Below are 27,242 nucleotides of genomic sequence, written 5' to 3'. Positions count from 1 at the left end.
GGAGCGATGGCCCTCTGCTTTATTTTTAATTCTTTCTTTGGAAACAAAATGCCTGCGGTTTTCCGAGCCTAAGTTAACCCACACCAGGCAGCAATGTTATGATATAAGTTACTGTTATGCTACTTATTGACCATTAGCATCCATTGTACATTTGTAATGAGATGGTGGTGCATGTGTTTGGTCCGACGTTTTAACAGTCCTACAGTCATGAGTCTCGACACCCTACCCAAAACCCAACCCTAAACCTAACCTCACAGGGAAAGCCACAGGTTACTTTTAACCTGCCACATGTTAGTTGTAATCTGCCACGCATATCGGGAGCCACACGTTAGTTTTAACCTGCCGCACATGCCGGGAGCCTACGGGCGAGTTTTAACCTGCCACAGGTTAGTTGTAATCTGCCACGCATATCGGGAGCCACACATTAGTTTTAACGTGTGGCCGGAAGACTACGGGCGAGTTTTAACCCGCCACATGTTAGTTGTAACCGTCCGTGCATGTCCGGAGCGGTGTTGTCGGACTAATGCCTGTCGGACTGTTAGTATGTCACAAATGTATGCACCCCAGTGTTGGATGTGTGTAGTGTGTGCGTGCATGTGTGTGTGCGTGCATGTGTGTGTGTGTGTGTGTGGGGGGGGTTCCTTCCACTCACAGAGCTGGGACTGGAGTGTCTGCGCAGCTTGGGGGACTCCTTGCCGGTGGAGGCCGTCTTGGAGGAGGAGATGCAGGCATTGTTCTCCGAGTGGACCCTCTTCACCTGGCTGGTGGGCTTCTCGAAGGGGTCGAAGCCGCTCTGCGTGCGCTGGACCCTCACCTTCTTGTCCTCAGGGATTGTGTCCAGGGGCTTGATGTCCGTTCCCTGGCAGCTGCGTGTGGACATCTTTGTGACACATATCTGTCACAGACGGGATGGGGGAGGGGGAGAGAGAGAGAGAGAGAGAGAGTCTTTACAATTACAATTTAGGCATTTCATTTTTAGCCAGAGCGACTTACAAAAAAACAAAGTAATGAATCACATAAACAGAAATGCAGAGCAAATAGTGTAGTGCCTCAATAAACTATATTCCAGGTAAACTATGAACCTAGCATCTATTCTGTTCTGTCTAAACACTCAACCAACAGAACAGGGCAAAAAACTAAAGACATGAGAACGAGTGACCAGGATTATGTCTGCATGGCACTGTAGCCATAGCCTGGTCTGCATGGTACTGTAGCCATAGCCTGGTCAGCTGGCATCAATCCAAAGTGAAGGCGGCAAGAAGGTACAGTATACAGGGAGACAGAGAGAGACAGGGGGGGCAGACAGAGAGAGACAGGGGGGGCAGACAGAGAGAGAGACAGGGGGGGCAGACAGAGAGAGACAGGGGGGGCAGACAGAGAGAGACAGGGGGGGCAGACAGAGAGAGACAGGGGGGGCAGACAGAGAGAGACAGGGGGGCAGACAGAGAGAGACAGGGGGGGCAGACAGAGAGAGACAGGGGAGGCAGACAGAGAGAGACAGGGGAGGCAGACAGAGAGAGACAGGGGGGGCAGACAGAGAGAGACAGGGGGGGCAGACAGAGAGACAGGGGGGGAAGACAGAGAGAGACAGGGGGGGCAGACAGAGAGAGACAGGGGGCAGACAAACAGAGAGACAGGGGGGGCAGACAGAGAGAGACAGGGGGGCAGACAGAGAGAGACATGGGGGGCAGACAGAGAGAGACAGGAGGGGCAGACAGACAGGTATAGAGAGAGACAGGGGGGCAGACAGAGAGAGACTGGGGGGGCAGACAGAAAGAGACAGGGGGGGCAGACAGAGAGAGACAGGGGGCAGACAAACAGAGAGACAGGGGGGGCAGACAGAGAGAGACAGGGGGGCAGACAGAGAGAGACAGGGGGGGCAGACAGAGAGAGACAGGAGGGGCAGACAGACAGGTATAGAGAGAGACAGGGGGGCAGACAGAGAGAGACAGGGGGGGCAGACAGAGAGAGACAGGGGGGGCAGACAGAGAGAGACAGGGGGGGCAGACAGAGAGAGACAGGGGGGACATACAGACAGGTATAGAGAGAGACAGGGGGGCAGACAGACAGATATAGAGAGAGACAGGGGGGACAGACAGAGAGAGAGAGACAGGGGGGGCAGACAGACAGACATAGAGAGAGACAGGGGGGACAGAGACAGAGAGAGACAGGGGGGCAGACAGACAGACATAGAGAGAGACAGGGGGGGCAGACAGAGAGAGACAGGGGGGGCAGACAGACAGACATAGAGAGAGACAGGGGGGACAGAGACAGAGAGAGACAGGGGGGGCAGACAGACAGACAGGGGGGACAGAGAGAGAGAGAGAGAGAGAGAGACAGGGGGGGCAGACAGACAGATATAGAGAGAGACAGCGGGGACAGAGAGAGAGAGAGACAGGGGGGGCAGACAGAGAGAGACAGGGGGGGCAGACAGACAGACATAGAGAGAGACAGGGGGGACAGAGACAGAGAGAGACAGGGGGGGCAGACAGACAGACATAGAGAGAGACAGGGGGGGGCAGACAGAGAGAGACAGGGGGGGCAGACAGACAGACATAAAGAGAGACAGGGGGACAGAGAGAGAGAGAGACAGGGGGGGCAGACAGACAGACATAGAGAGAGACAGGGGGGGCAGACAGACAGACATAGAGAGAGACAGGGGGGACAGAGACAGAGAGAGAGACAGGGGGGGCAGACAGACAGACAGACATAGAGAGAGACAGGGGGGACAGAGAGAGAGAGAGACAGGGGGGCAGACAGACAGATATAGAGAGAGACAGCGGGGACAGAGAGAGAGAGAGACAGGGGGGGCAGACAGACAGACATAGAGAGAGACAGGGGGGGCAGAGAGATAGAGACAGGGGGGGCAGACAGACAGACAGACATATGAAAACGAACAACAAGAACCACTACAATAACAACAACAAAAATGTCCATCTGCGGTAACCACTGCTCAGCCAAAAAAATTGCACTTCAAGCCTCCGACAGCAACCCCTCCCCTCAAGATCTGCAACGCTTTTGATCTCTCTATGTGCGTGTGCGTGTGCGTGTGTGTGTGCGTGTGCGTGTGTCATCCCCTCCCCGTAGAGAGACCCGCTGCTACCTCTCTCTGCTAGGATGAGAGCCGTTTTATCTCCATCTTGCTCAAAAAAGGGAAAAAAATATACCACACGCACAGAGCTTCAGCCTCTTTCTCCGGTTGTGCAGCTTGAGACACACACACACACACACACACACACACACACACTGTCGTCGATGTTCCAATACACACGTTTACAAGCAACGGAGGCTTATCTCTCACACCACGACAAGCCACACACACACACTCACACCAACAGTCACAGACATGCACTCTCCTACACTTCTCTGAAAAATCGCTCCGCCGCATCAATCCAAACCTTTTCCGGGTGGACCACAACCATACACTTGTGTGTGTGTGTTTCATTGGCCACTAAAGAGTTACGCATGCGTGTCGTGTTTTGCCACGTCCCTCCCACCCCACACGCCCCCCCCCTGAGCTGATTAAACATTTAGGCATGGACTCCACTAACTGCAGCAACTTCTAATTACTCTAATACGTCAGGCCGGCGGCCCGCTGGAGTCACCTTGCAGCTCCGCTGGCAGGTGCACCTTACACGGCCAGGGTTTCCCAGGACACCTGGAACACTTCCCACTGTACCCTTTCCCCAGTTTCCCTTTTCTGTGTCGCCACTATGGTTACCTCGTCTAAATAAACAACAACGTCGCTGAGATCAACAACAACATGCAGACATGACGTAAAAGGTCATCAGGTTCGGAGACATGTCTAATAGGAAGTGAGCCGCAGAATTAGCCTTCATGGCATTGCCAGACTGATGACGTGATCAGTCTGGCAATGCCAGGCTAGGTCGGAGTGGCATCGGGCCGAGAACGAGGTTGTCTATCCCCTTTTCTCTGCACTAGACCGGGGATTCCCAACAAACAGGGATAGAGTGATTCAAAAAGGTTATTGAGTCATCAAAAATGACTTTGGACAGGTGGGAAATTAAACGTAATAGTTAAACTTGCAAAGTGACGCTTTACTTTACCTGGGTTAGTCTCTACATCTTCTGATGGTTGTACTTGTTTCATTAGTGCGATCGGGACATGAACATGAACGCACGTGAAACTAAGGCTGCGATAAAGATGCCCAGGATTTGGCATTGATGTCACTATTATGCTACTGCAACACGGAAGTAGCACGGACTTGAAGCGGTTTATAAACAAGGGGCTAGCTTCCTGCTTGTAAACTACAGTGACCTGACATCACTGTCGAATCCTTGGTGTTCTTCATGAAACCGAGCAAACTTCTCTCCTCTGGAAGGATGTATTCACAACCGAGAAACTGAATTCCCGGCCGCCTCGCTCGCATAGCGGTGGTACATGTCCCGTACCGGTGGTTGGGAACCTCTGCACTAGACTAGACCCCTGCAGGGCGATGGATTGTTGGGCTGGAGTGCAACACTTTACACCGTACTTATTGCACAACTAACACCTATGCTGAGCTGACGGTGGCCAGGACTGTGTTTTTTTTGCAAATTAACGCCCTACCCTTGATTTATACTACAGCGTCACAAAAAATTATAGCAGAACCAGCATTTTGAGCTTGTAGATCTGCCACTTTTGAATTTGAATCCTGAAAAGTTTCTGTGGTTAATATAGACAGTATGTAACCCCTAGATTCAAACCTGGGTCTCCTGCCAGACACCTACTGTACTGTACTGTATATCACTCAGTCAGCACAGTGGGATCTTCTCTGGCACATATAATACTGCAGCATGCTGTTCAATCAGATGCTAGGTTCATTGTTTAACTGGTATCCTATAGCTTCTTCAAGGCAGCTGCACTGTTCTCTCGGGCACTGGGTTTATATGATAATTTACCTCGTTTATTGCCCAGATTTTATGCTTACTCCGCTCATTCCGATCTTACGCTTGTAAGTCGCACTGGACAAGAAGAGTGTCTACAAAATGCCTAAATTATAAATCGTACTATCGTAGTCATCCGGGGCTTACGGACGGGGCGTACGTGGCTGCATTCACCGATTTACAATTGAAATTAAGTGCACGATGGGAGCCTTAAGTGCACGGTGGGAGTAATTGATGAGTGGAACTCTAGTCAACCAACAACAGGGTAAACGGTCCATTGAATGGAGTGCCAGGAGAACCAGTCTAGGGTGTCATGGTGCGTGGTGTAGCAGCCGTTGCATTGCAGTGCTGTTCTCTCCAACTAGGGCAAGGCACGTTTCAGGCCGCGACCCACACAAAATAATCATATTTGAACTAGGGACCCCCCAAAATAATCATAAATGGTAAATGGTGCATTTATATAGCGCCTTTATCCAAGGCGCTTTACATAGATTGTGCATTACATTCACCCATTCACACACACATTCATACACCGATTGCGGCAGAAGCCATGCAAGGCACCAGCCAGCACATCGGGAGCAATTTGGGGTTCAGTGTCTTGCCCAAGGACACTTCGACATGTAGCCAGGAGGAGCCGGGATTCGAACCACCGACCCATGGATCATTGGACGACCTGCTCTACCTCCTGAGTCAAATCATATTTGATCTGAGTGGCCCCCCACCCCTGACAAGCATTTGGAATTGTAGGCATTACGTTTAGTTTGACTTTGGTTCCATTGTGAGCTTTCACAATGTTTTCCTCTTTCTTGTGGAATATTTGACAATTTGGCAAATTTTGTATTAAAAAGACCTTAAATAGTCATTAAATATTAATTTTATAATTGTGCAGACACCCTGTATATACACTTATATTGTAGGTGGTGTGTTTACAGAAAACAATGTTGCACATTAAGCTAATTATAAGTCTGGGAACCACTGAACTATAGGGGGGGTATTACTTTTATACTTCCAAAACAACACAAATCATAAGAAACTACAGTAAAAAAAAGAAGGTAGATGACAGTTGGAGAGAGAGAGAGAGTAGGGAATAGGAGAGCAGCTGGATATCAAACCTAACATCTGTCTAGAATAACATAACCAGCATCCATGAACAAGCAAAACAACAGCATATGTCCATAAAAGCAACCATCACTCATCTGGAGATCATATCTAGCATCTACCTAAATAGGCGGCAACAAGTACTGATACAAAGAAATAATGAGTTTCTAGGGGCTGAGATGGAATCTGAAGAGGTGAGTTTTCTGACTGCAGTGAAGCAAAATGGAGCTGCAGTATACTGCCTAAGATGAGAGGCGGGAGGGGGAGGCAATTCCCCGTGCTTGGGGGTCAGGAGAGAGCATTGGCCAGGGTGGCACGCAGTAGCAAAGGGAGGGACGAGACAGTATAGGGGCGATAGTAGCTTCAGGAGTAGAGTGGCCGGTAGAACAGACGGATGGAAACCTCAAGGTTCCCAGTTCGATCGCGGGCTCCGCCGGAGTTTGTGTCAAAGTGTCCTTGAGCAAGACTCTGAACCCATAATTGCTCCCGATGTGCAGGTTGGTGCCTTGCATGGTTTCCGTCGCCATCTGTGTATGAATGGCTGAATGTAATGCACAATCCATGTAAAGCGCTTTGGATAAAAGCGCTATATAAATGCACCATTTACAGATGTCCTGTGTTTGCTGATTAAAGTATACTGTATACACAGGAAGGGGTGTAGGGCTGGATCGTATCCTGCAGATACGAGGCGGTGCTATTGCCCTCAGTCACCCTGTACTCTAGGTCATAGCCAGTGTTATGAATATCCATTTGAATAATCGATATGAGGAGCAATCCTGACCACATGCGGTACAGGCCATGGTGCCAATTTGAATCCCCCGGATTCAAACTCAAGTCTCCAATGTAAGGGAAATATTTGGAAAAAATACTGCCATTAATTATTATTCATAATTCAGGATGGTCTGTTACTACCCCGGCCTCTGCTACAGAAACAGCAGATCGTCACACTAACTAACATAACCCCTGCTGCAGTGTGACCTACAGTAGGTTGACACAAGCCCATGTCCAGGCATCCACATTCCACTAATCTACTCCCATCTCGTCGTGTAGCAGCCTTATAGGCCTGCTGCTTTGTGACAGCACTCCAAAGATGTCACACAGCTCTCTCAGGGGGGGGGAAGATAGTGAGGAACCAATAAGGGCCAGCTCTCGTACAGTTTATTCCATGTCATTGCAAATGCCCCCCCGCGCCTCTGTCTTACAATGTACACGTTGAAACTGCAAAGGGGAATCGTAAAGAGACTTGGCGAGAGTGCTGGGCCGAGCTAGGCTGTGAACAACAGGGTCTGAAATAGACTTTTGTGTCCCGTTTTCACCCCAGCGTGGGACTCGCGTTCTCCATAAGTGAATGGCATTTTGTTCACGACACCTGCTGCGACTGCAGGGCTCTCTAGTTACTATGATACAGAGAGAGGTGACCTGCTGGAGTCACTATGATACAGAGAGAGGTGACCTGCTGGAGTCACCTTGCAGCTCCGCTGGCAGGTGCACCTTACACAGGCCGGGTTTCCCATAGGACACCCTGGAACACTTCCCACTGTACCCTTTCCCCAGTTTCCCTTTTCTGTAGCGCTACTATGGTTACCTCGTCTAAATAAACAACAAAGCCAACACACAACAACAACAAACCCAGACATGACGTAAAGTCTGAGGGATCAGAGTCGTGTGTGTATACCACGGACCCCCTGGTTCAGTGGTACCGAGAAGAGTACTGGTTCTCATAAGGCCAGGTGCGGGGACCAACCAGGCGTCCAAATGGACCCTTATGTGTCTGTAACTGGGTGTGCACGAATGGAACCAAATGGAACCGGTATGAATAAATGGATTAATTAACAACAGAAATCTCCTATCCAAATACGTATCACTCAGAATAACTGCAATAAGAATCCCTATGGGACCAAATGTGAGTGTTAAAGTAGAAGGTGATGAAGCCCAGAGAAAAGAGAGATAAAGGACTACTATACCAGGAGAGAAAAGAGAGATAAAGGACTACTATACCAGGAGAGGCAGCCGGTGGAACGGCCCCGGAATGAGACAAAGCGAAAAGGACGACGACGGTATTGAAAAGCCACTTTGAAAGTGTGCATGCTAATAATGTGGCGAGGCAGCGCGGCAAAACACGTCTGCCGTGAATATCAAGTACGTCTTCTTCAGAGTGCTTCGGTGACAGCGACTTGTCTCCGAAACTCTCCTGGAACGAGCTGCCAACGCTGCATGCTTTCCGAAAAGAAAGAAAGACAGAAAAACAGAAAAACCGAGACACATAAAACAAACAAATCGTCTCTGTCGGATGGAAACCTCATGTGTCCAAAACGGTTACTTTTCAGGATTCAAATTTTAAAATATCAAAAGTAGCAGATCGACAAGCATAAACGCTTCGCACCACGTTTCGACCCTGTGGATCTGCTACTTTTGATCTGAATTATTATTTTCCTGTGTGATGCTGTAGCATGATCAAGTAGGGCGTTAATTTATTTAAAAAACACAAAAAGTGGAACATATGGAATTATGGAGATAAGAGGGTTCTGACCCGACAGCGACGAAATGTCTCCGTTTAAGAGCAGTGGCACCACCTCCGCCAGGCATCAATACCTGATACACGTCACGCGGGGAGGAAGGAGGTTCAGCGGGGCTTATAATAGGATTAAAACCCAGCTGGGAACCTCGGCTGACAACAACACAACGCGTCACAATCTACAGTGTGCTGCGTAAAGGAAACCAAAACCTTCCCTCAGACAGACAGACGGACAAGACAGCCAGGAGACGGATGATAGGAACCGGAGCCGTGGGTCAAAGAGGATAGCGGCAACCTCCTACTGTATCTCATTCTGCATATTCTGACTTTTTTTGTTTTTTTCGTATATGAATGCCCCCATTTGATCATACTGCTGCGTCACACTATTAACCCATTTTGGGCGGGAACCCCTTTTGGTGTTAGCATTATGTTATGCTTTAGCTATTGAAAAATAGCAGATCTACAAGCGAAAAATCGAAGAACGACTGACATAGAAACATAGCTTTTTCAGAAAACTGTCAGGATGTAGAAGACATTTTTAGAATCTGATCTCAGGTCAAAATGGGTTAAAGCATCAAAAGTAGGCAGGAAGCGACTCATTTTGAGCTCGTCGGTCATCTAATTTTGATGTTTTTGAATTTGAATCCTGTAATAAAACAAACTCCTGTTTTGGACAAAATTAGGTTTCCACCCGACAGAGACACTATATACTGTATAGGAAATGAGAATAGAAATCCTGCTTCATTTGCTGTGGTAGCTGTGTAGCTTTGCAGCGAGGTACCATCTAGCCTAGTATAAGAAGCGGCTGAAAATGAACCAAATGATAACGTTATCAAACTTTAATCAGAATTAATTATGCACCCCTGACTTTGCACAGTGGAACTACAAGAATGGTGAATAATGCACAGCTCTTACAGCTGAGAGTTTTAAGCTCCTAACATCTCCATTCATTTACAAGCCTGCCTACGATTCTACCCAGTATTGGGTAATATTACTTAGGAAATATTATATTACTTATCAATCAATCCTATTAAAAAGATTAACTATTGTATTACTTATTGCTTTACCTTACTTATTATGGTACAAGTTGTACCCGCCTATGATTTGACTGGGGTCACACCATGTAGTGACTGTCACCAGACCAATAGGTCTGGTGGTGCTGTCACCAGACCAATAGGTCTGGTGGTGCTGTCACCAGACCAATAGGTCTGGTGGTGCTGGAGACATTTGGTAGTTGGGCCACCTGCTCTCTCTCTGTCCCTCTGGCATGGCCGCATGGGCACATGGGCACATGGGCACATGGGCACATGGGCACATGGGCACATGGCCGCATGGGCACATGGGCACATGGTGGTGCTTGTGCTGAACGCAGTGGTGGGAAAAAAGTACTCGCATGTGTTACTTAAGTGAAAGTACCAATACTGCAATGTAGATTTACTCTGTTTACAAGTAGATGTCCCATATTCAAAATGTACATGAGTAAAAGTACAAAAGTATTGACATCAAGATATACTTCTTTATCTTTTGAAAATAGACGATCTACAAGCTCACAATGCATCGCGGTGTGATGAAAAGTGGACATAATCCAAAGTAAGAATACCTCAAAACTTTACTTAAGTACAGTACTTACTGTAGTTAGCCTATACTTTGCACCACTGGCTGAACGTACTGTACAGTGACGCACCTCCCTCCCTCCCACCACGTCCAGAGAGCTGACTACTACTGTGAGTGACAGTGTTAATGAACACAGAACAACAACACGTCTCACTGACACGCTAACACTGCAGGCAGATCCATCATGTGTGGGCGGACTGAGTGACAGTAACTCTGATGGAACGCACACTCATGTTGCATGCATGCATTGCACACACATGCTCGTGCACAGACTGCACGTGCGCGCCACACACACACACACACACACACACACACACACACACACACACACACACACACACACACACACACACACACACACACACACACACACACACACACACACACACACACACACACACACAGACAGACAGACAGACAGACAGACAGACAGACAGACAGACAGACAGCTAAGCTATTGTCAGAAACAGCTGTTTGTGTTCATTAATGTATGGGCTAAAAGGGTGACTTTGTTTAGTTACGCGATCGAGGACAATGTACACAACTCATACCTCTACCAAAGTGTCCCATCACTTTATAATATTAATTTACCATACAGATATAAAAAAACTGTTTATTCCAGCAAGAGAGGTCTGTATTGCAGCTCCACAGACAATCTGAAGGCTAAATGACAACAATTATACATACACGACCACGAACATTTCAGAGAACATTTCAGTGGCTGTCTCTTGTATGCCATCATTAGGATCAAGCATTTCAACACCCACACAAGAATCTAATCTTTGCTCCATCTGTGTAGTATGGTTTCAAACACACACACACACACACACACACACACACACACACACACACACACACACACACACACACACACACACACACACACACACACACACACACACACACAGTGTGTATGACAGGTATAGAATTATTACTAAGGATCATAATAATGCGGCGGTCAGGTCCAAGTCGGTAATGCAACGGGCAGAGCAGTTAACACATGCCATCAGGTTGAGTGACGTCCAAACGCCCAGAAGAAAAAAATAACCATATCACCGTCTCTGTCGGGTGGAAACCTCATTATGTCCAAAACTGTAAGCCAAACCTACAGTAAAGTAGCAGATCCACAAGCTCAAAACACGTCGCCTCGTGCCACATTTAGAGCTTGTAGATCTGCTACTTTTGATGCTTTCGTGTGGCACTGAAGTATGGTCAAGTATGGCGTTGATTTACGGAAAAACACAGACTGTTAAAATGGAGATAAGAGGTTTCTGCCCGACAGGGACATTATGCTATAAAAACTAGATTACACTGTAGATTACACTGTATATTACACTGTAGATTACACTGTAGATTACACTGTAGATTACACTGTAGATTACACTGTATATTACACTGTAGATTACACTGTAGATTACACTGTAGATTACACTGTATATTACACTGTAGATTACACTGTAGATTACACTGTAGATTACACTGTGGATTACACTGTGGATTACACTGTAGATTACACTGTAGATTACACTGTGGATTACACTGTAGATTACACTGTAGATTACACTGTGGATTACACTGTGGATTACACTGTAGATTACACTGTAGATTACACTGGGTAATTTGGGCTGCATTCAGCAACATGCCTGCCTGTGGTGGATAGTAACCAAGTACATTTTCTCAACTACTATACTTGTAATTACAGTATTTAGGTATTTTTTACTTAGCAAGGAAGTACTGCCGAAGCAGACAACCCGCAACCCGCAACGCTCGAATATACAAGTTGAAATGAAGAAAATGCCAGCACTCATTGTATGTCCTTTTGATATGAATGTATTTACCTCCGACGTTGATAACGAACGCGTTTCGGCCTGTGTGGCCTTCGTCAGCGTTATGACAAGATAACGTGAGGTCTTTATATATGTGAGATACAATCAACAGTAATTAAAGACAGGTGTCACCTGTTATCCTCTTGCACAGTATCAAAGACAGGATAAACAATCATAATAGTATAAATAGATATAATAAAATATGAATACATCACAAAGAGCTATCATACTGAATATGGGGCCTGTCCCTAACGTGCCTGGGAAGTTAATAGACAAAACAGACAATGCTGAACTCACACCTTGAGTCTATGCTTTTTAAACTCATTAGAAATGTATAAAGACAATAAATATGGAAAAACATTAAATATATATAAAGAAGAGAGACCATTGGAATCCAGACCACTCATATCTGTTCTCATTATAGAACTTATAAACCATATAATAATGGAATTTGGAATGCCCAATTATATAAGCCAATGTGGCTGACTGAAGCTAAACTCTAAAGGAAGCAGCCCAATAAAATCTCCTCATTAAGACCTTTAGGATGCTCTGTCTGGAGTGTGTGAATCCAATAGGCCTCCCTTTGGAGTAACGCTCTGTCCCTATCACCCCCTCTTTTTAGGGGGTTTACAACTTCAATCCCCTGGAACCTCAAAGTGCTTACTGCATGACCCACAGCATTAAAATGTCTCGCAACAGAATATTTCTCATCATTATTCCGAATGGAACTTTTATGTTCTGAGAACCTAGTTTTGATTTCCCTGATAGTTTCCCCCACATAACATAGGCCACAAGGGCATTTCAAAAGGTAAACCACATGTTTTGTTTTGCATGAAATCCTGCCTTTAACTGCATATTTTTTCCCCGAATGCGGGTGTAAAAATGACTCACTTTTAATCATTGCATTACAGTGTATACAATTGCGACAAGGGAAATTACCAGAAGGAAGTGTTGACAAGAAATGTTTTGGTGGGCTATATAGGTCTGCTCTAACTAGTGTGTCCGTCAAATTCTTAGCCCTCTTGTGGGCAAACACAGGTTTATCTCTAAACACATGACCTATACTGGGATCACTGGACAGGATGTGCCAGTGTTTCTCTATACTTTGTCTAATGTCACTTGAAAGTGGCGAGAAAGTGGTTGCACAGACAATCCTATTGGAAACATTAGAAACCGGTGGTTTGGGGGTTAACAACTCTTTTCTATCCAACTGTCTATAAGTATTTTTTACTTTACTTGAGTAGTTCAAGTACAGTGCAGTATACGTTTAACTCCAATACATCTGAGAGGCAAATATTGTACTTTTTACTCCACTTGAGTCCACTACAATTACTTGACATCTTTAGGTACCGGTTACTTTACAGATTTAGATTATTACTTAATTTAGATAATTAATACAATTATTAATCATAAAAGTCTTACATTTTTGTAGCCGATCTACAAGCTCACAACATGACATGTTGTGAGCTCCAATTTTTCAATAGTGAAGTATAAACGGCTTAAGTGGTTAATGATCAATAATTATAGTACAATAGCATATGATTCTAAGGCCTCACTCAGACCTTTACTGCATTGCTGTATGCTTGTTGGATGAATGTTGTGTAGTGTCATGGCCGCCCCAATGCATTTCCAATGGGAGTCACATGGTTTGACACAACATTTGTGTTGTATGAGGGGGAGGGGCGCAGTCGAAACACAGCCGAAAGCCATACAACATCTGGTAGTCCAAAATGTGGACTACAAACCATGTGACTTCCATTGGAAATGCATTGGGGCGGCCATGACACTACACAACATTCATCCAACAAGCATACAGCAATGCAGTAAAGGTCTGAGTGAGGCCTAATTTGGGCACTCTGCATGATGAGTACTTCTACTTGTGCTACTCCAAGTATATTTTGCTGCCAATACTTTGACTTGCGCAGGACTTGTGAAAAAGTTGTTTTAAGTCCAAAATCTGAGTACTTTCTTCCACCACTGCTGCCTGTGTGCGTGCTACTATTCGTAAACACATTTCCTTGCTTTTGTTTGTTTTTACGCAGCCAGAGACAATAGCCGAGCTATCGTCTTGCGGCTGCTCGTCAAGCGGGTGCAGCGAGCAGAGAGGTGAGGTGATACTGTACGGCACGCCATGTGGAAAGAATACCTCATCCTCCTTCTCTTCTCTTCCACCATATCTGGTCCGTGCAGCGCACACGCCTTTTGTGCGTCTGAGAGGTCCCTGAATAGCCGATAAACAGGGCTGTGTGTGTGTGTGTGTGTGTGTGTGTGTGTGTGTGTGTGTGTGTGTGTGTGTGTGTGTGCACGCTTACTACTATACAGTAGGCCACATCCTTTGTGCTCAGCCTCACTCACGGCAAGGGCTCCGGAGACGAAACACCGGTGGTACCCAACTTTTTACTGGATCAGGGCCCACTTGAGTGTTCGTGGCCCACCCATTTGACAACTTATCGCTACCACGGCTGCTGTGTTTTAAGGATCAGTCAATCGACTGCGTTCTGACTTGGATCGATGGAACTAATGTAGTATCCATTAAAGGAGCATTCAGTGATTTGGGTGATTTGGAAAACCACCCGCACATGTACACGCTCTACAGTGGGGGGAAGTGCAACAGCATGTGCACCAAGGCCCGCCCCCACACATGATTGGAGGAAGGCCCCTCTCATCCTGATTGGATGAAGGCTTTGCCACCCGCCACCAAAACTGAAACTAGGGTTTTTTGACCCCAGGGGCTCACTGGGTACAGGGAGGAACTCCTTATATGGTCAGCACACTCTATAGTAGGGAGGATTATCCAAATAAAAACAAAAATAAGTGATATTTGAATGAAGCGAAATCACTGAATATACCTTTAAGACATGATGCCGATTCTACAAATGCCTTAGATGCCTTAGTCAAAAAAAGTACAAGCTGGCAGTGGGCCTGGGCGGCTAGCGGAGCGGTCTGGGGCCTGGGCGGCTAGCGGAGCGGTCTGCGCGGCTAGCGTAGCGGTCTGGGCACCTAGGCTGCTAATGCGGCCTGACAGAGTGTTGCAGATTCGAAAACCAATCCCGATGACCTTTGCTGCGTGTCACTCCCCATATCTCTCCTCTCCCCATTGGTCAGCCTACCGTATGCTATCAAATAAAGGCAGAACAAGCCTAAAGAAGCGCTGTGAGCTTGTATATCTGCTATTCATGAACAGGCAACGGAAAAAACAAAAATGCCAAAGAAGGAGGAGCCAAGGGAGGAGCGAATAGAGTGACAGAGGGAGGACGGAGGAGGCTTTTGTGAAAGCACAGACCAAGGTGGCAGAGTGTTGTGTATCGGTACTTTCGGTACATTCAATTCATCATAGTGCCAAATCGCAACAAGTAGTCTCAACCCACTTTACATATTGTTTGTCCTACTATCAAACAGTTTGGCTTTGGCCAGCAGTGTGCTGTTTTTTGTGTGGAGGCGTATATTAATACTGGGGACAGATTACATTATTACCTTCCCTGTCTGCTCTGGCCTTCTGTCAGCTTCAGTGGACAGTAAACAGATCTGTGGACGTCTGCATTTCTAAAGCCTCTTTTATCCTTCAAAATGTGTCTTACATTTGCGCACGCCTGTACGCACGCACACACATGTACGCATGCACGTGCAATGCAAGGTACAAACCTGCCTCATGGAGTAGCTAAGTGGTGCAGTGTCTTGCTCAAGGACACTTGGACACAAAGCACAGGACTCAGTCACTAAGGAACACAGTCTGTGAAATAATCGGGCTCAAGACAGCCTAGTCGAAAAGCAGGAGTCTATCCGCGAAGGCTGAAGGTCTCAAAGATATTGTCTTCCTCAGCGAGAGCAAGGCACTTGCTCTATACCCCACAATGGTGGTACATTGCTCATCGCACACGGTACTACGGTGTCCCGCCAGTCTAATTTAGCTATTGAAAAATAGCAGACCTACAAGCTCATAGCACGCCACCGAGTGGCGCGCTACGAGCTTGTAGGTCTGCTATTTTTGAAAAATCGTGAAAATATTTATTTCAGAAAACTGGAGGATTTAGAAGATATTTTCTAAATTTCGAGGTCAGGCCAAAATGGGTTAATGTGCATGCACTTGCAATGGGACAGAACGTGTACATGCGTACCCGTGAGAGTGTCTACTTTGCGCATCGATCAAAAACAACCATTGTCACGTCTTACCAAAGCTTACAAAGGCTGCCGGGTGTAATGGTGATTTCTTTAAAGGACCACTTCACCACTTTTCAACCTATCTTCATATAATAGGTCCTCACTAATAATCATGATAAAATGGCACCATTCTTTTCTACTCTGTCTGTGTCTCATACGAGGGCTGTGGGCAGTTCAGAAACCCGTCCACCAGTGACATCATCGTTAGGCAGATTTTTTTTTAAACACGATTTTTTTACAAACATTTTTAGATTTGTATTATCATGAGAACAATGGCTTCCATTTTCGCATTGCAACTTCTCAGGAATAGAAAGCCTGCCGTTTCTATTAGCTTGGATTCCCCATCACATCCCCAGACACAGACTGAATAGAAAGAAATAGTGCCATGTTATCACGATTATTAGTGAGGACCTATTATATGAAGATAGGTTGAAAAGTGGTGAAGTGGTCCTTTAATGGCGGAACACTATTTTAATGACGTCACGGATAACAGTGGCTGATGGATGCATGAACTAAACTGCAGAGCCTGCGAGCTAAAAACGACAATTTATGTGCTCGTAAACCTAAGTGAAATTGAATCACACATTATTAACCTAAAATGCTTGCATGACGTTATTAAAATAGCATCCCACCAGTTACAAATAAATAACCACGTCACGACATCTGAATCTACTGAATCAATTGGCGTGCAGTGGCCCAACACTGGAAGACAGTGTGTGCTTGTACTGAGCAGTTCCCAGACATAATGTCTGAATGTGGGCCAGCGCTGATGAGAAAGTACGCATGCTATAATTCAACTTCTTCCGGATGTAGACAAAAATATAAAAAAACAAAAAAAAAGAATGGAGACACTGGAGACATTCTCTATTAGAAACTTTATAACTGCCGCTGTGTTAAAAATAACCAATTGGTTTCTTGGCCCGCGATAGCAATGAAAATATGCTTTGTGTGCCTTTCACAAGTCAGAAAGAAACGTATGGGAAATGGAATGGGAATTATTCTGGTGGTTAGCATAATAGAATGTCACCTTATGTCTGAAGTGAAGACAGGGTGTTTCCAAAACACATTTACAAGTCTTGTCTTTGTCGAGGTGGAAACCTCATATGGTCCTAAACTGTTGTCAGGATTGTTGTCAGGATTCAAATAAAAAATAAATAGCAAAAGCTGAAAGCTCGAAACACGACATTTACAAATCTCAGTCTCATTCTCCTGGCTGCCATTTTCTGGCTCACCCTTGGCATTCCATCATACAGATCTGCTATGTTTTTTTTTTAAAGATATTTTTTATGGCTTTTTCAGAGATTAAAATAGGGTGCATTCTGCATCCCAAAACGCAGTTTATAGTTAAGGGACGCAATAAAACAACAACCTCTGCATCCACGGGATGCACTACTGTACTGTTTTTTGTCCCTGGGACTCATCTAAAAGACCATTCCTGCATCTCGGGACTCATTACATTGAAAACCTATTTACATCACTGCTTTTTTGCCTTTATTTGATAGGGTACAGTAATGTGACAGGAAAGGGGGAGAGAGAGATGGGGGAAGAAATGCAATGCTCGAACCCGCTGCACGCCGTCAGGCTGTTTTACCGGCCTAGGTGCTTGGACCGCTCAGCCGCGGCCCAGGCCAGATCTGCTACTTCTGATGCTTTTTGTGTGGTTATCCTCAGAAGAGCCCTCCATCGTCGCTTCCAGTCATCCCGGTTCGCCATACATCTGGCCAGCTCGTTGGTGCTTTGCGCTCCTGCGTCTTTCTTGAGTACATCCACATACTGTTAACTTGCTTGCCCGGACCTATTTAATCCATTACTAAAATGTGCCCATCATTTATAGCGCACGGACCACTTTTACCGGTGCACCGGAAGTTGTTGTGAATGTCTGTGTAGCAGCTAACAATAGCCACACCACTCTAGAGTCGATCGACAACAACGGGAGGTAAGAATAAATCTATCGCGACTAGCGATTGGACCGCGGAGCGCCGTCTAACATAGGATTTTTTTCCATAATTAGACAGGATGATTTAGATCGGGAGTTATGAACGTTTTAAGATTTTCGTTTTCGTCCGCTAAACAGGCAGGGAACATTTTCGATGACGTGTCACTGTTTGACACGTCATCGGATTGGGCAACAAGCGCTCCTAGGCTGTGGAGCGATGCGATCGGTTTTGATATCATTAATCTCCGTCCTATTTATCAATCTCCGACTTGGGCACTTGACCATGCACTTGAACTTGATGGAGATCTCCGCCCTGGGCCTCCATGGTGTTAATGTCGGATGTCCTTGTGACAGGTGCCCGTGTGTTGGTTCCCACAGCACTAATTTTCTGGCTGGCAGCGCTTGGTGTCTTTGGCAGTGTCCTGCTAGTATCATTCTCCTGGCTGCTAATTTCTGGCTCACCCTTGACATTCGATCCAGCTTTCATTGCCGTATAGGAGAACAGACTCTATACAGTTGCATAGAAGAAGCCGAGTTTGGTGTAGTATTGTTAATTTACGAAACAACACAAAAAGTTAAAATACAGAGATAAGAGGTTTCTGGCCGACAACAGAGAAATATGCAAACAGCAACATAATGACTCTGATTTTGAAATCCAACAGGAGACTGGGCTCTTTGTACTGTCCATAAGCTGTAACCTCCATTTTCACTTCAAATGTAACAAACAGCAATGCTGAAATGTCTGGAGGAGGTAGACTATGACCTCATGCTTTGTTCTGCATAGAATACATCACAAAACAGACCCCTGCTGCCACGGAAGGACGGTTGGCAAATGGCAACTACCTGCAATTCAAATAAGGGACAACCACCGCTGATTTTTTTTTTTAAATCTCACTGTATATGTAGCATTTTGCTTTCTATATTAACCAATTGAACCCCAGCATCCATATCCTGGGGGGAACATTGACCAAAAATAGCAGATCTACAAGCTAACAATAAGAGATTTGGTGTGGAAAGGGTGGGGGGGATCAAGTAAAGAGACAACGCAGGTGCATTTGACTAAGTCTAAGTGGTTGAGAACCTGTTGAGCTATTCTAACTTGTAAGATGTGTGTGTGTCACCGATTGATTCCCCAAAGAATAAGGAACAAAGTGTGTCCCTTAACAGTTCAATAAGGGGCACCTCTTTTAGTTTCCAAATAAGGGGCGATTCCTTCTTTCAAGCCAAGGGATGGTTAGCCTCCGTAGAAGGACATCATGCCATTGCAGGGTTCAGCATTACATTGATGTCACATTGCATTTTCTTTCTGCTTTTTCAAAGCGTGGCTCTGCAAGGAGGTTCTGGTTCCATTTGTACGCTCTCTGAGTTACAGACCCATAAGGGTCCATTCGGATCCCCATGGTGGTCGCCGCCTGGACCCGGCTGTGTCTTAATCGGTCTTTGCTCGAGCGTATCTGCAAAATTTGGCACTATGCTCTCTCTGGCTGTTCGCTTTGAAACGAGTTGGGAGAGCCAGCCGGGAGATATTGTGGGTTAGAATTCCTCTTCACGGAGACTAATTAACATCGGCGCTGGAATCAAATATTCCAACAGCCAACTGATGGCCCAGATAGGAGTGGTTTATTATTAGAGCAGCATGCAGATAAGCCACCGACCGCCGAGGATCCTGTAATATTACTATCTCAGTAACTACTAGTAGTGTAAATTAAAATTGCCCAAACTATAATATTACTGCTATGAAGTTACCAATGCACGCAACTCATTTTCGAGCATTGATTGATCGATTTAATCAATATTTTATATTGACAAAATTGCATCACAATGTGTTAAAAATAAGGCAAATGGATGAGACATAAAAAAGCCAAAGGCTTTGCAAGGTTTCCATTGCAAATATGATATAAGCCTATAATTTATACTCCATAGTATAGGTCATAGGAGGTCGTCACATGTGAAAAAGAATAAATCTACAAGTAATAAGTAATGTAACATTACTATTTACAGGAGTAACAAGTCGCTAGTGACATTATTATCCCAGAGTAAATTGCCCAACATTGATAGCACAATTTACAATTTACAATTTAGGCATTTAGCAGACGCTCTTAATCCAGAGCGACTTACATTAGGCAAGAACAAAAGCATGGGAATACATCACATAGCACAGCAATCACCTGCAGAGAATAGCCTATTGAAAAGCAGCCTCAAACAGTGCATTACAAGGACTTGCTTTACTAAAGGTGCAGTGATTGTGCGTAGCGTCTGTCAAGATGTCTGAGGCACTGAATAGAGAAGCTTCTCTATAATGAATAGAGAAATTGTACCTCTGCACAGAATGTACTGTCTGGCCTTTTCAAGGTCTTGGCTAAATTGCTCCATAGCGATAACTCTAATAGCCATGCACGACGCAAAGTGATCGGCCAACGTTTATGACCATTAGACCAGTGAATCTCAACCATGTTGGCTTCAAGGGGCCACATTTCTCCTGCTAATGTTGTCTGCTCCTTTCACCTTTTAATGTTTTTTAAATGTGTCTATTGTTTTTAAATGTGAAGCATCAAGAGCCGTGGAGAACGGTATTTTGCTCCCCTGTATGCCCAGTGTATATTGTGGAAGTGACAATACATCTGATTGATTGATTGATTGATTGACATTTGACGTCATTCATTTGGACCCAAATCTACACTGTAAAATCCTCAGTTCATTTTAACCCATTTAGACCTGAGTCAGATTTTTTTTTAAATGGCTTCTAAAAGTTTTCTGAAAAGCCTATGTTTCTATGTCAGTGGTGCTCAACCTTTTTCATGTCAAGGACCCCCAGAATTATCTGTATTTGGTCGTGGACCCCCATCTGAAAATCTTTTGTTCCAGGGACCTCCCAGAAGCAAAGATATGAGTTAAAAATGTTCACTGTGAAAGAATATATATTAAAAGATTTGCACACATTTTCAAGATATTTCAAAAATAGCAGCTATTTTTCCAACAGCTACAGTTTAAAATAATGGTTAAAGTGGTGAGAGTGAACAAGACAAGTGGAACCAACCCTCGCCGGTCCAGTTGTACTCTCCCAGAGTTCTATAATGCTCTATAATGAATAGAGAAATCGTCATTCAGCACAAAATGTACTGGCTTTCAAGGTCTTGGCTAAATTACCCTACGTCTATAACTCCAAATAGCCGTCTAGCCGCTAACTGATTGGCCAAATTGTATGACCATTAAGACAGCCCGGTCCCTTAGGAGTGATGGAGAGCCCTGGGGGGGGGGGGGGCCTTTTTAAAAGCTCCAGGTCTTCCAGGGGGAGTGAATGTTCTCGCCTCCCTGTCTGCCAGCCAGTGAGTCAGCCCTGTCTTCTACCTCCCAGACAGCCCTTCCATGTGATGTGATGTGATGTGATGTGATGGGGAAGGTGTATAGGACAGAGAGGCACTAAGACACTTTAATGGCTAAATTGGCAGAGTTCCTAAACAACGGCTCCACCAACAACGGCACGCACTCAGTCCACTCTGGGGAGGGGGGGGGGGGGAGATACCTTAGCCCACCTCCCATCCCCTCACCTCAGCTCACCTCACAGAGGGGTTCTCTCCAGGCCTGAGTGGACCTGGCAGCCATCAGCGTGCTCGTATCATGGTTAGAACGCTGTGACAAGGTGCCGAAACATAACGCAACAATAGAACCTTAACATAAGGGATGCGGCAGATAATAAGTTGCTGTATGTGTAGCAGACTGGCTCACAACCTCAGTTTGATGACCTAAAAGTCTCCTAAAAATCTCCCCCGGAATGTGGTGATATGATATCCCTTTAGTCTAGTTGGCTTTCCACAGGGTATGAATCCAGGGCGAATCCCAGGCGTTACACGTGTGTTGAGGCCAACTGAGTCGGAGACACTTTGTGTTGTAAGTTAGACATAAGCTCATGGGTCTCCTCCCAGTCTCAGATGCCCTGAGACTGGGAGGTCGGGGTTCAATCCCTGGCCGATCCCCAGGCCAATCCCTGGTTCAATCCCTGGCCGGGTCATAAACAAAAAAAAGAACAAACACCAACAGAATGCACGCTACTTTGGGATGGCCACTGATTGAGGACAGACTTCATATTTCCCTGCTGTCTTTTGTCAAAGGTATTATTACATCTAAAGTTCCGGCTGTCCTGTATTGCAGGCTGAAGTTCAGCTCTGACGAACACACCTACAATACCAGACATTCAGCACAAGGTCTTTTTACGTTTCCCATCTCAAAAACGAATGCAATGCAACACACAGTAATATATAGAGCAATGAAAGAGCTGCATAGTCTTCCATCACAAATCAGACAGGCAACAAGTAAATCAGATTTAAAAAATAAGTTAAAGAAATATCTCATGTCACTTGCTTTTTGAGAATGGTCATTGAGCACTGTTTAAAACCTTTCATACTGTAACGGTAGGCTACTCAAACTGTAATTGTATATATATGCAATGTTATTAATCACTTGTTTTATATTTAGTTGTATTTTATTTTTTTAACTGTTTTTCTTACAGTCTTGTAAAATGTATTTCATATGTATTGATTGTAATGTATTTTATGTGTGGACCCCAGGAAGAGTAGCTGCTACTAAGGTAGTAGCTAATGGGGATCCAAATAAACAAATAAACAAATACCAAAGACTCTAAAAATGGGACCCAATGCCTCCCTGCTTGACACTCAGCATCAAGGGTTGGATTGGGGGTAAGTCCCTGCGACATACTAGCGTCATGTCCAGGGGGTGTACTTGTACATCAAGCTGCCTCACGCTACAGAAACAGGAGATAGGCTCCTGCCCTTTGGGCCTCAAGGATCGGCAAGGCAACTTACTACTACTACTACTACTCATGGGAGATGTACATTAAACATCCACGGTGGTGGTACAGTAATTAGTTACAGTGGTACTGTAGGTTAACTTCTCTGGGGTGAGAGCATATACAAATACATATACAAATTAACTTGCTTGTGTGACAGGATCAAGCTGTACCCAAAACAATATAGATACCAAGTCTGTGCACGGTCCCTTGACTCTATGGTTATTCAGATGGTCAGAACATAATACTGTAAGGCAAAAGGTGAACAATGTAATCACTAATCAGAATAAAACAACAATAAATAAGGTATAATTCCACAAGCAAGTTAATTCTCTCCCTTGGAAGAGAAGGAGGACATTTTTGTTGTTGCCGTCATGCGGAGCAGGGCGAGTCTACATCTTGTACGCTGACCTTAATTCTATCAAGCCCCCATGTTGGCTGTGTGTTAGCAGTCTAAGTGCATTAACGCTGGCTGGATCCATGCAGGGCAGCAGCAGCCCACCACTACGGCATAAACTGCTTCAGTTGAGCCGTAATTGGATATTCAAACCCCGGACTCATTAGCAGCAAATACCAGTCAAAGTAAACACGGTTATTGTTGTGGCCTCTTCATATTGCAATCACAAAGCCATTAGAAACGGCCTCGGTTACAATTCTGAGAATGATATTATGTATTTCCTTCTTTCCGGACCCATTATAATAAGCTGAACATGGCGGATGATAAATGGCTCGCCCACTCGGAGTGCTTTGCAGAAGGGGTCAGACGCACAGTCCTCATATGAAGTGAGCTCATGGTTTGGGTCCTAACCTCTCTGTTCCAGGAAGCGGCGTTCATCACTGAAGGCGTGCATTCATTTGAGTGCAGTGCACAGCCTGTACTACTGTATACAACACATAACATTTATAGATTAATACAGTGGTGAGCACTCCAAAGTGTCACTGGTGGTGCCTCCCTGGCACCTCCCTGGTACCACGTCTTTGGTGGTACCACTTTGTTCCATGCTGCTCACCACTGTACATGCACTACAGTTAGCAGAGGGAAAGAGAAATTAATCAAACAGCTGGTATAAACCGATTGATACCATACTGACTTATGAAGATACACTTCACTACTACTTCCCTGTGTTTGCCACTACTACTACTAATACTACACTACTAATATTACTTCCCTGTGTTTGCCACTACTACTACTAATACTAGTAAGACGCCTAAGGGCGAGGTCGCATGCACACATCCGCCTCGTTGAGGGCAGACTGCTGGGCGAGCGCTGGCGCTTTGGCATGTCAGATCAACATAGAAGGTCAGATCAACATAGAATTAATTCTATACTTGCCATATAAGGATCATGACTTGAGTGTACAGGGTTTGATTAGGTTAGATCAACATATCGAATGTCAGAACAGGACATCTCCATACAGTATATGATTTGATGAGGGCCCATGCAGGTAGGGCCGGGCCTTCATTTCCGGGCATGTTGAGAAGTCTAGTTTTCGCTGGCTGGCTAGTTTTCGCTGGCTGGCTGCACTAATAACTTTGGGGCAGGCCCGCCTGGAGTTTGAAATTGAATGGACAGGTATAAGTCAAAAGGGAGACATCGAAGAGGAAAGATGAATGGGGAAGGATCAACATATTGAATGTCAGAACAGGTTCTGAAATATATCCATATATGGAGATCTAAGGGTTTGAGGTTGCTGGCCAATAGTGATGACATCAGGGATCTCCATATGGGCTTAACTGCGACAGCAGTTCGCATTTACTATGACATCAGGGTCTCCACATCTCCATCCCTGATGATGTGATGTCACATGATGCCTGCACAAGACCTGGGCACCATATATGGTGCCTGACACACTGGCGGGAAATGCTAGGTTCCATAGTTGACTACTTAAGTCCCTGTGTTTGCCCCTACTACTACTAATACTAGGCTACTTCCCTATGGTCACGATTTTGACAAGATCAAAGAATCTTGACAAAATGCGACACACTTTTGAATAATTCTGATGGGAGGGACCATGGCCAAATGCACGTACATTTTTGACAGGGAACAATGTTTTAGAACCAGCTGGTTTAGCCAACATATATACAGCACAGAAGTCTCTCAGTGAAGGAGGCAGGGACTGCACTGCTTGATATGTGGCCCTGTCTTCTGTCAACACTCATCTCCCTCCCTCTCGAGAGACACTTGTCCACACTCCTCTTTCCTCACACCATTCCATCTCTCGTATCACACTCTCTCTCTCTCACACACACACACACACACACACACCCCCCCCCCCCCCCCCCCCCCCCCAAGTGGCCTTGTTGTTTCCACCGCCCGGTGGTCACAGCATGGCTCTCCTCTCTCCTCCCCTCTCCTCTCTGGAGTCCATCAGCAGCACTGCTAACGTACCAGTGATGTGACGCTGCAGCACAGCCTGACTGCCTTCACAACACCTCCAACGCATCCATTAAACACCCTTACACCCGACAGCCATTAAACACCCTTACACCCAGCATCCCTTCCACCACAGAACAAGGGGCATGCTATACCGTATCTGTCAGCAAGGAAGGGGATGGGCTGAGAAAGAGTGTGTGACGTATGTGTGTACACGTGTGTGTGTGTGTGTGTGTGTGTGTGTGTGTGTGTGTGTGTGTGTGTGTGTGTGTGTGTGTGTGTGTGTGTGTGTGTGTGTGTGTGTGTGTGTGTGTGTGTGTGTGTGTGTGTGTGTGTGCACTTATAGTATAGTAATCTGTGCTTGAGAGGGCCAAATGTCCTCACAAGTATAGTCTCTAGTTCATTCATAATTCATGGTCCTCTCAATAAATAATAAAGTGTTTTACGGTTAAACATTTATACAAAAAATGAGTTCCGGTTCAATTCATTCTTAGTTGTGCACCATTGTCTGCCCTGCACCCAAAACAGTCGACCTACATGTATATTAAGCTCACAAGCCACACATTGTTGTGAGCTTGTAGATCGGCTATTGTGGGTGCGAGACAGACAGCGGCACACAACTGAACTCAGGCTTTACGGTGCTGTCATTCAGCTGCAGACGCAACGCCAAACAAGGCTCGCTTTGGAAAGCGCAGATGAGACCGTGAAGCACTTACGAAGACAACACTTTTTCTTATTCTTCTAAGGCTGGTCCTCCTGAGCATAGATATAAAAACATTGTAGCGACCTGTATCGCACGGGAAGGCGGAAGTCAAGCGGAAGTGCGGAAGGCACGCCATCACTCAAGCGACTACTGGCCAATCACAGCGTCTCCTTTCCGGGACTTATTGATTCAATCCAAAGGACCTTTATTGGCATGAGAAAACAAACGTATGCCTCTGATTAGCCTACCGAACATCCCCTTCCGCAAGCTTGCCCTTCCTGTGAGATACAGACGCCCCAGAGCCAAAGGAAGCGTCTAGCTTTCTATGTCTATGCTCCTGAGTACCACTTCCTCCCTCTCTCTCCGCTCTCCTCGGACCCCTCGTCACATCCTCCCCCGACCAGACGCAGCCGTCCGTTTTATCCACGGGAGGGACGCGCATCGAGCCGCGCGCATCGAGCCTACAAGCTCAGAACACAGTGCAGCGCGGCGCATTCTGAGCTTGTAGATCGGGGCCATTTTGGGTGCTCAACACCGACACACGACTAAGTATAGAGTCAGGTGGGCCAGCCTATCTCTATCTCCCATGGGTGCTTGCCAACTCCGTCCCACCCCCCGACACACACACACACACACACAAACACACACACATCAAACACACACAAACCCACGCATACCCATACAATCTCATACTCGTATGGTATGCCGACATGTCGTGCAAGTGTGCCAATGTGTTTAGTGCTTTTTAGTGCGCGTTGCAACTACGGCAGGGTATGCTGTATACGGACACAACTGCATGTGTACAGGATGCTGCTAGGTGTTTGGTGAGTATATACTGTACCATTCACCGTTCCACTCGCACTGTCAGTCTCTCTATCACTCTCTCTCTCACACACACACACACACACACACACACACACACACACACACACACACACACACACACACTCGCATGCCACACACTAGAGAGATAAGGGGGATATATACACACACGCATGCACCGATCTACCCGGAGCCCGGCGAGTGACGGTGATGAACGAGGGAGACATCATGACCAAACGAGCGCTATTCTCAGTCAGTCCTCTTACCTTACTGCAGGAGAACAGCTCACCTAGAAGACGCCTCAGAGGAGAAGACTAGCACGCATTCAGGCCACAACACTATCGCTGCACACCGGCTCAAAACATCAACCCCGCGCTAGCTCTCTCTCTCTCTCTCTCTCTCTCTCTCTCTCTGGCAGCACGGATGAGATTGTACTACAGTATGAGCAGGGGGGAGTGAAACCTGAGGGGGGAAAGGAACGGAATATCAGAAGGCTGTGTCGCAAT

General features: G+C 45.9%; 1 protein-coding gene across 1 annotated transcript in view; it reads right to left on the bottom strand.

The window, feature by feature from the left end:
• Window positions 1–27,242, bottom strand: part of cdk14 (cyclin dependent kinase 14) — a 333,238-nt gene that overhangs the window by 227,902 nt on the left and 78,094 nt on the right. Inside the window, exon 3 of the mRNA XM_079503254.1 lies at window positions 653–895. Coding sequence (XP_079359380.1) covers window positions 653–895 — 243 coding nt within the window. The remainder of the gene's footprint in view (window positions 1–652; window positions 896–27,242) is intronic.

Source organism: Electrona antarctica, assembly GCF_951216825.1.
Source record: "Electrona antarctica genome assembly, chromosome: 6".
Classification (NCBI taxonomy): Eukaryota; Metazoa; Chordata; class Actinopteri; order Myctophiformes; family Myctophidae; genus Electrona; species Electrona antarctica.
Note: the sequence above shows the minus strand (reverse complement) of the source record. Positions and strands in the feature narration are given on the sequence as shown.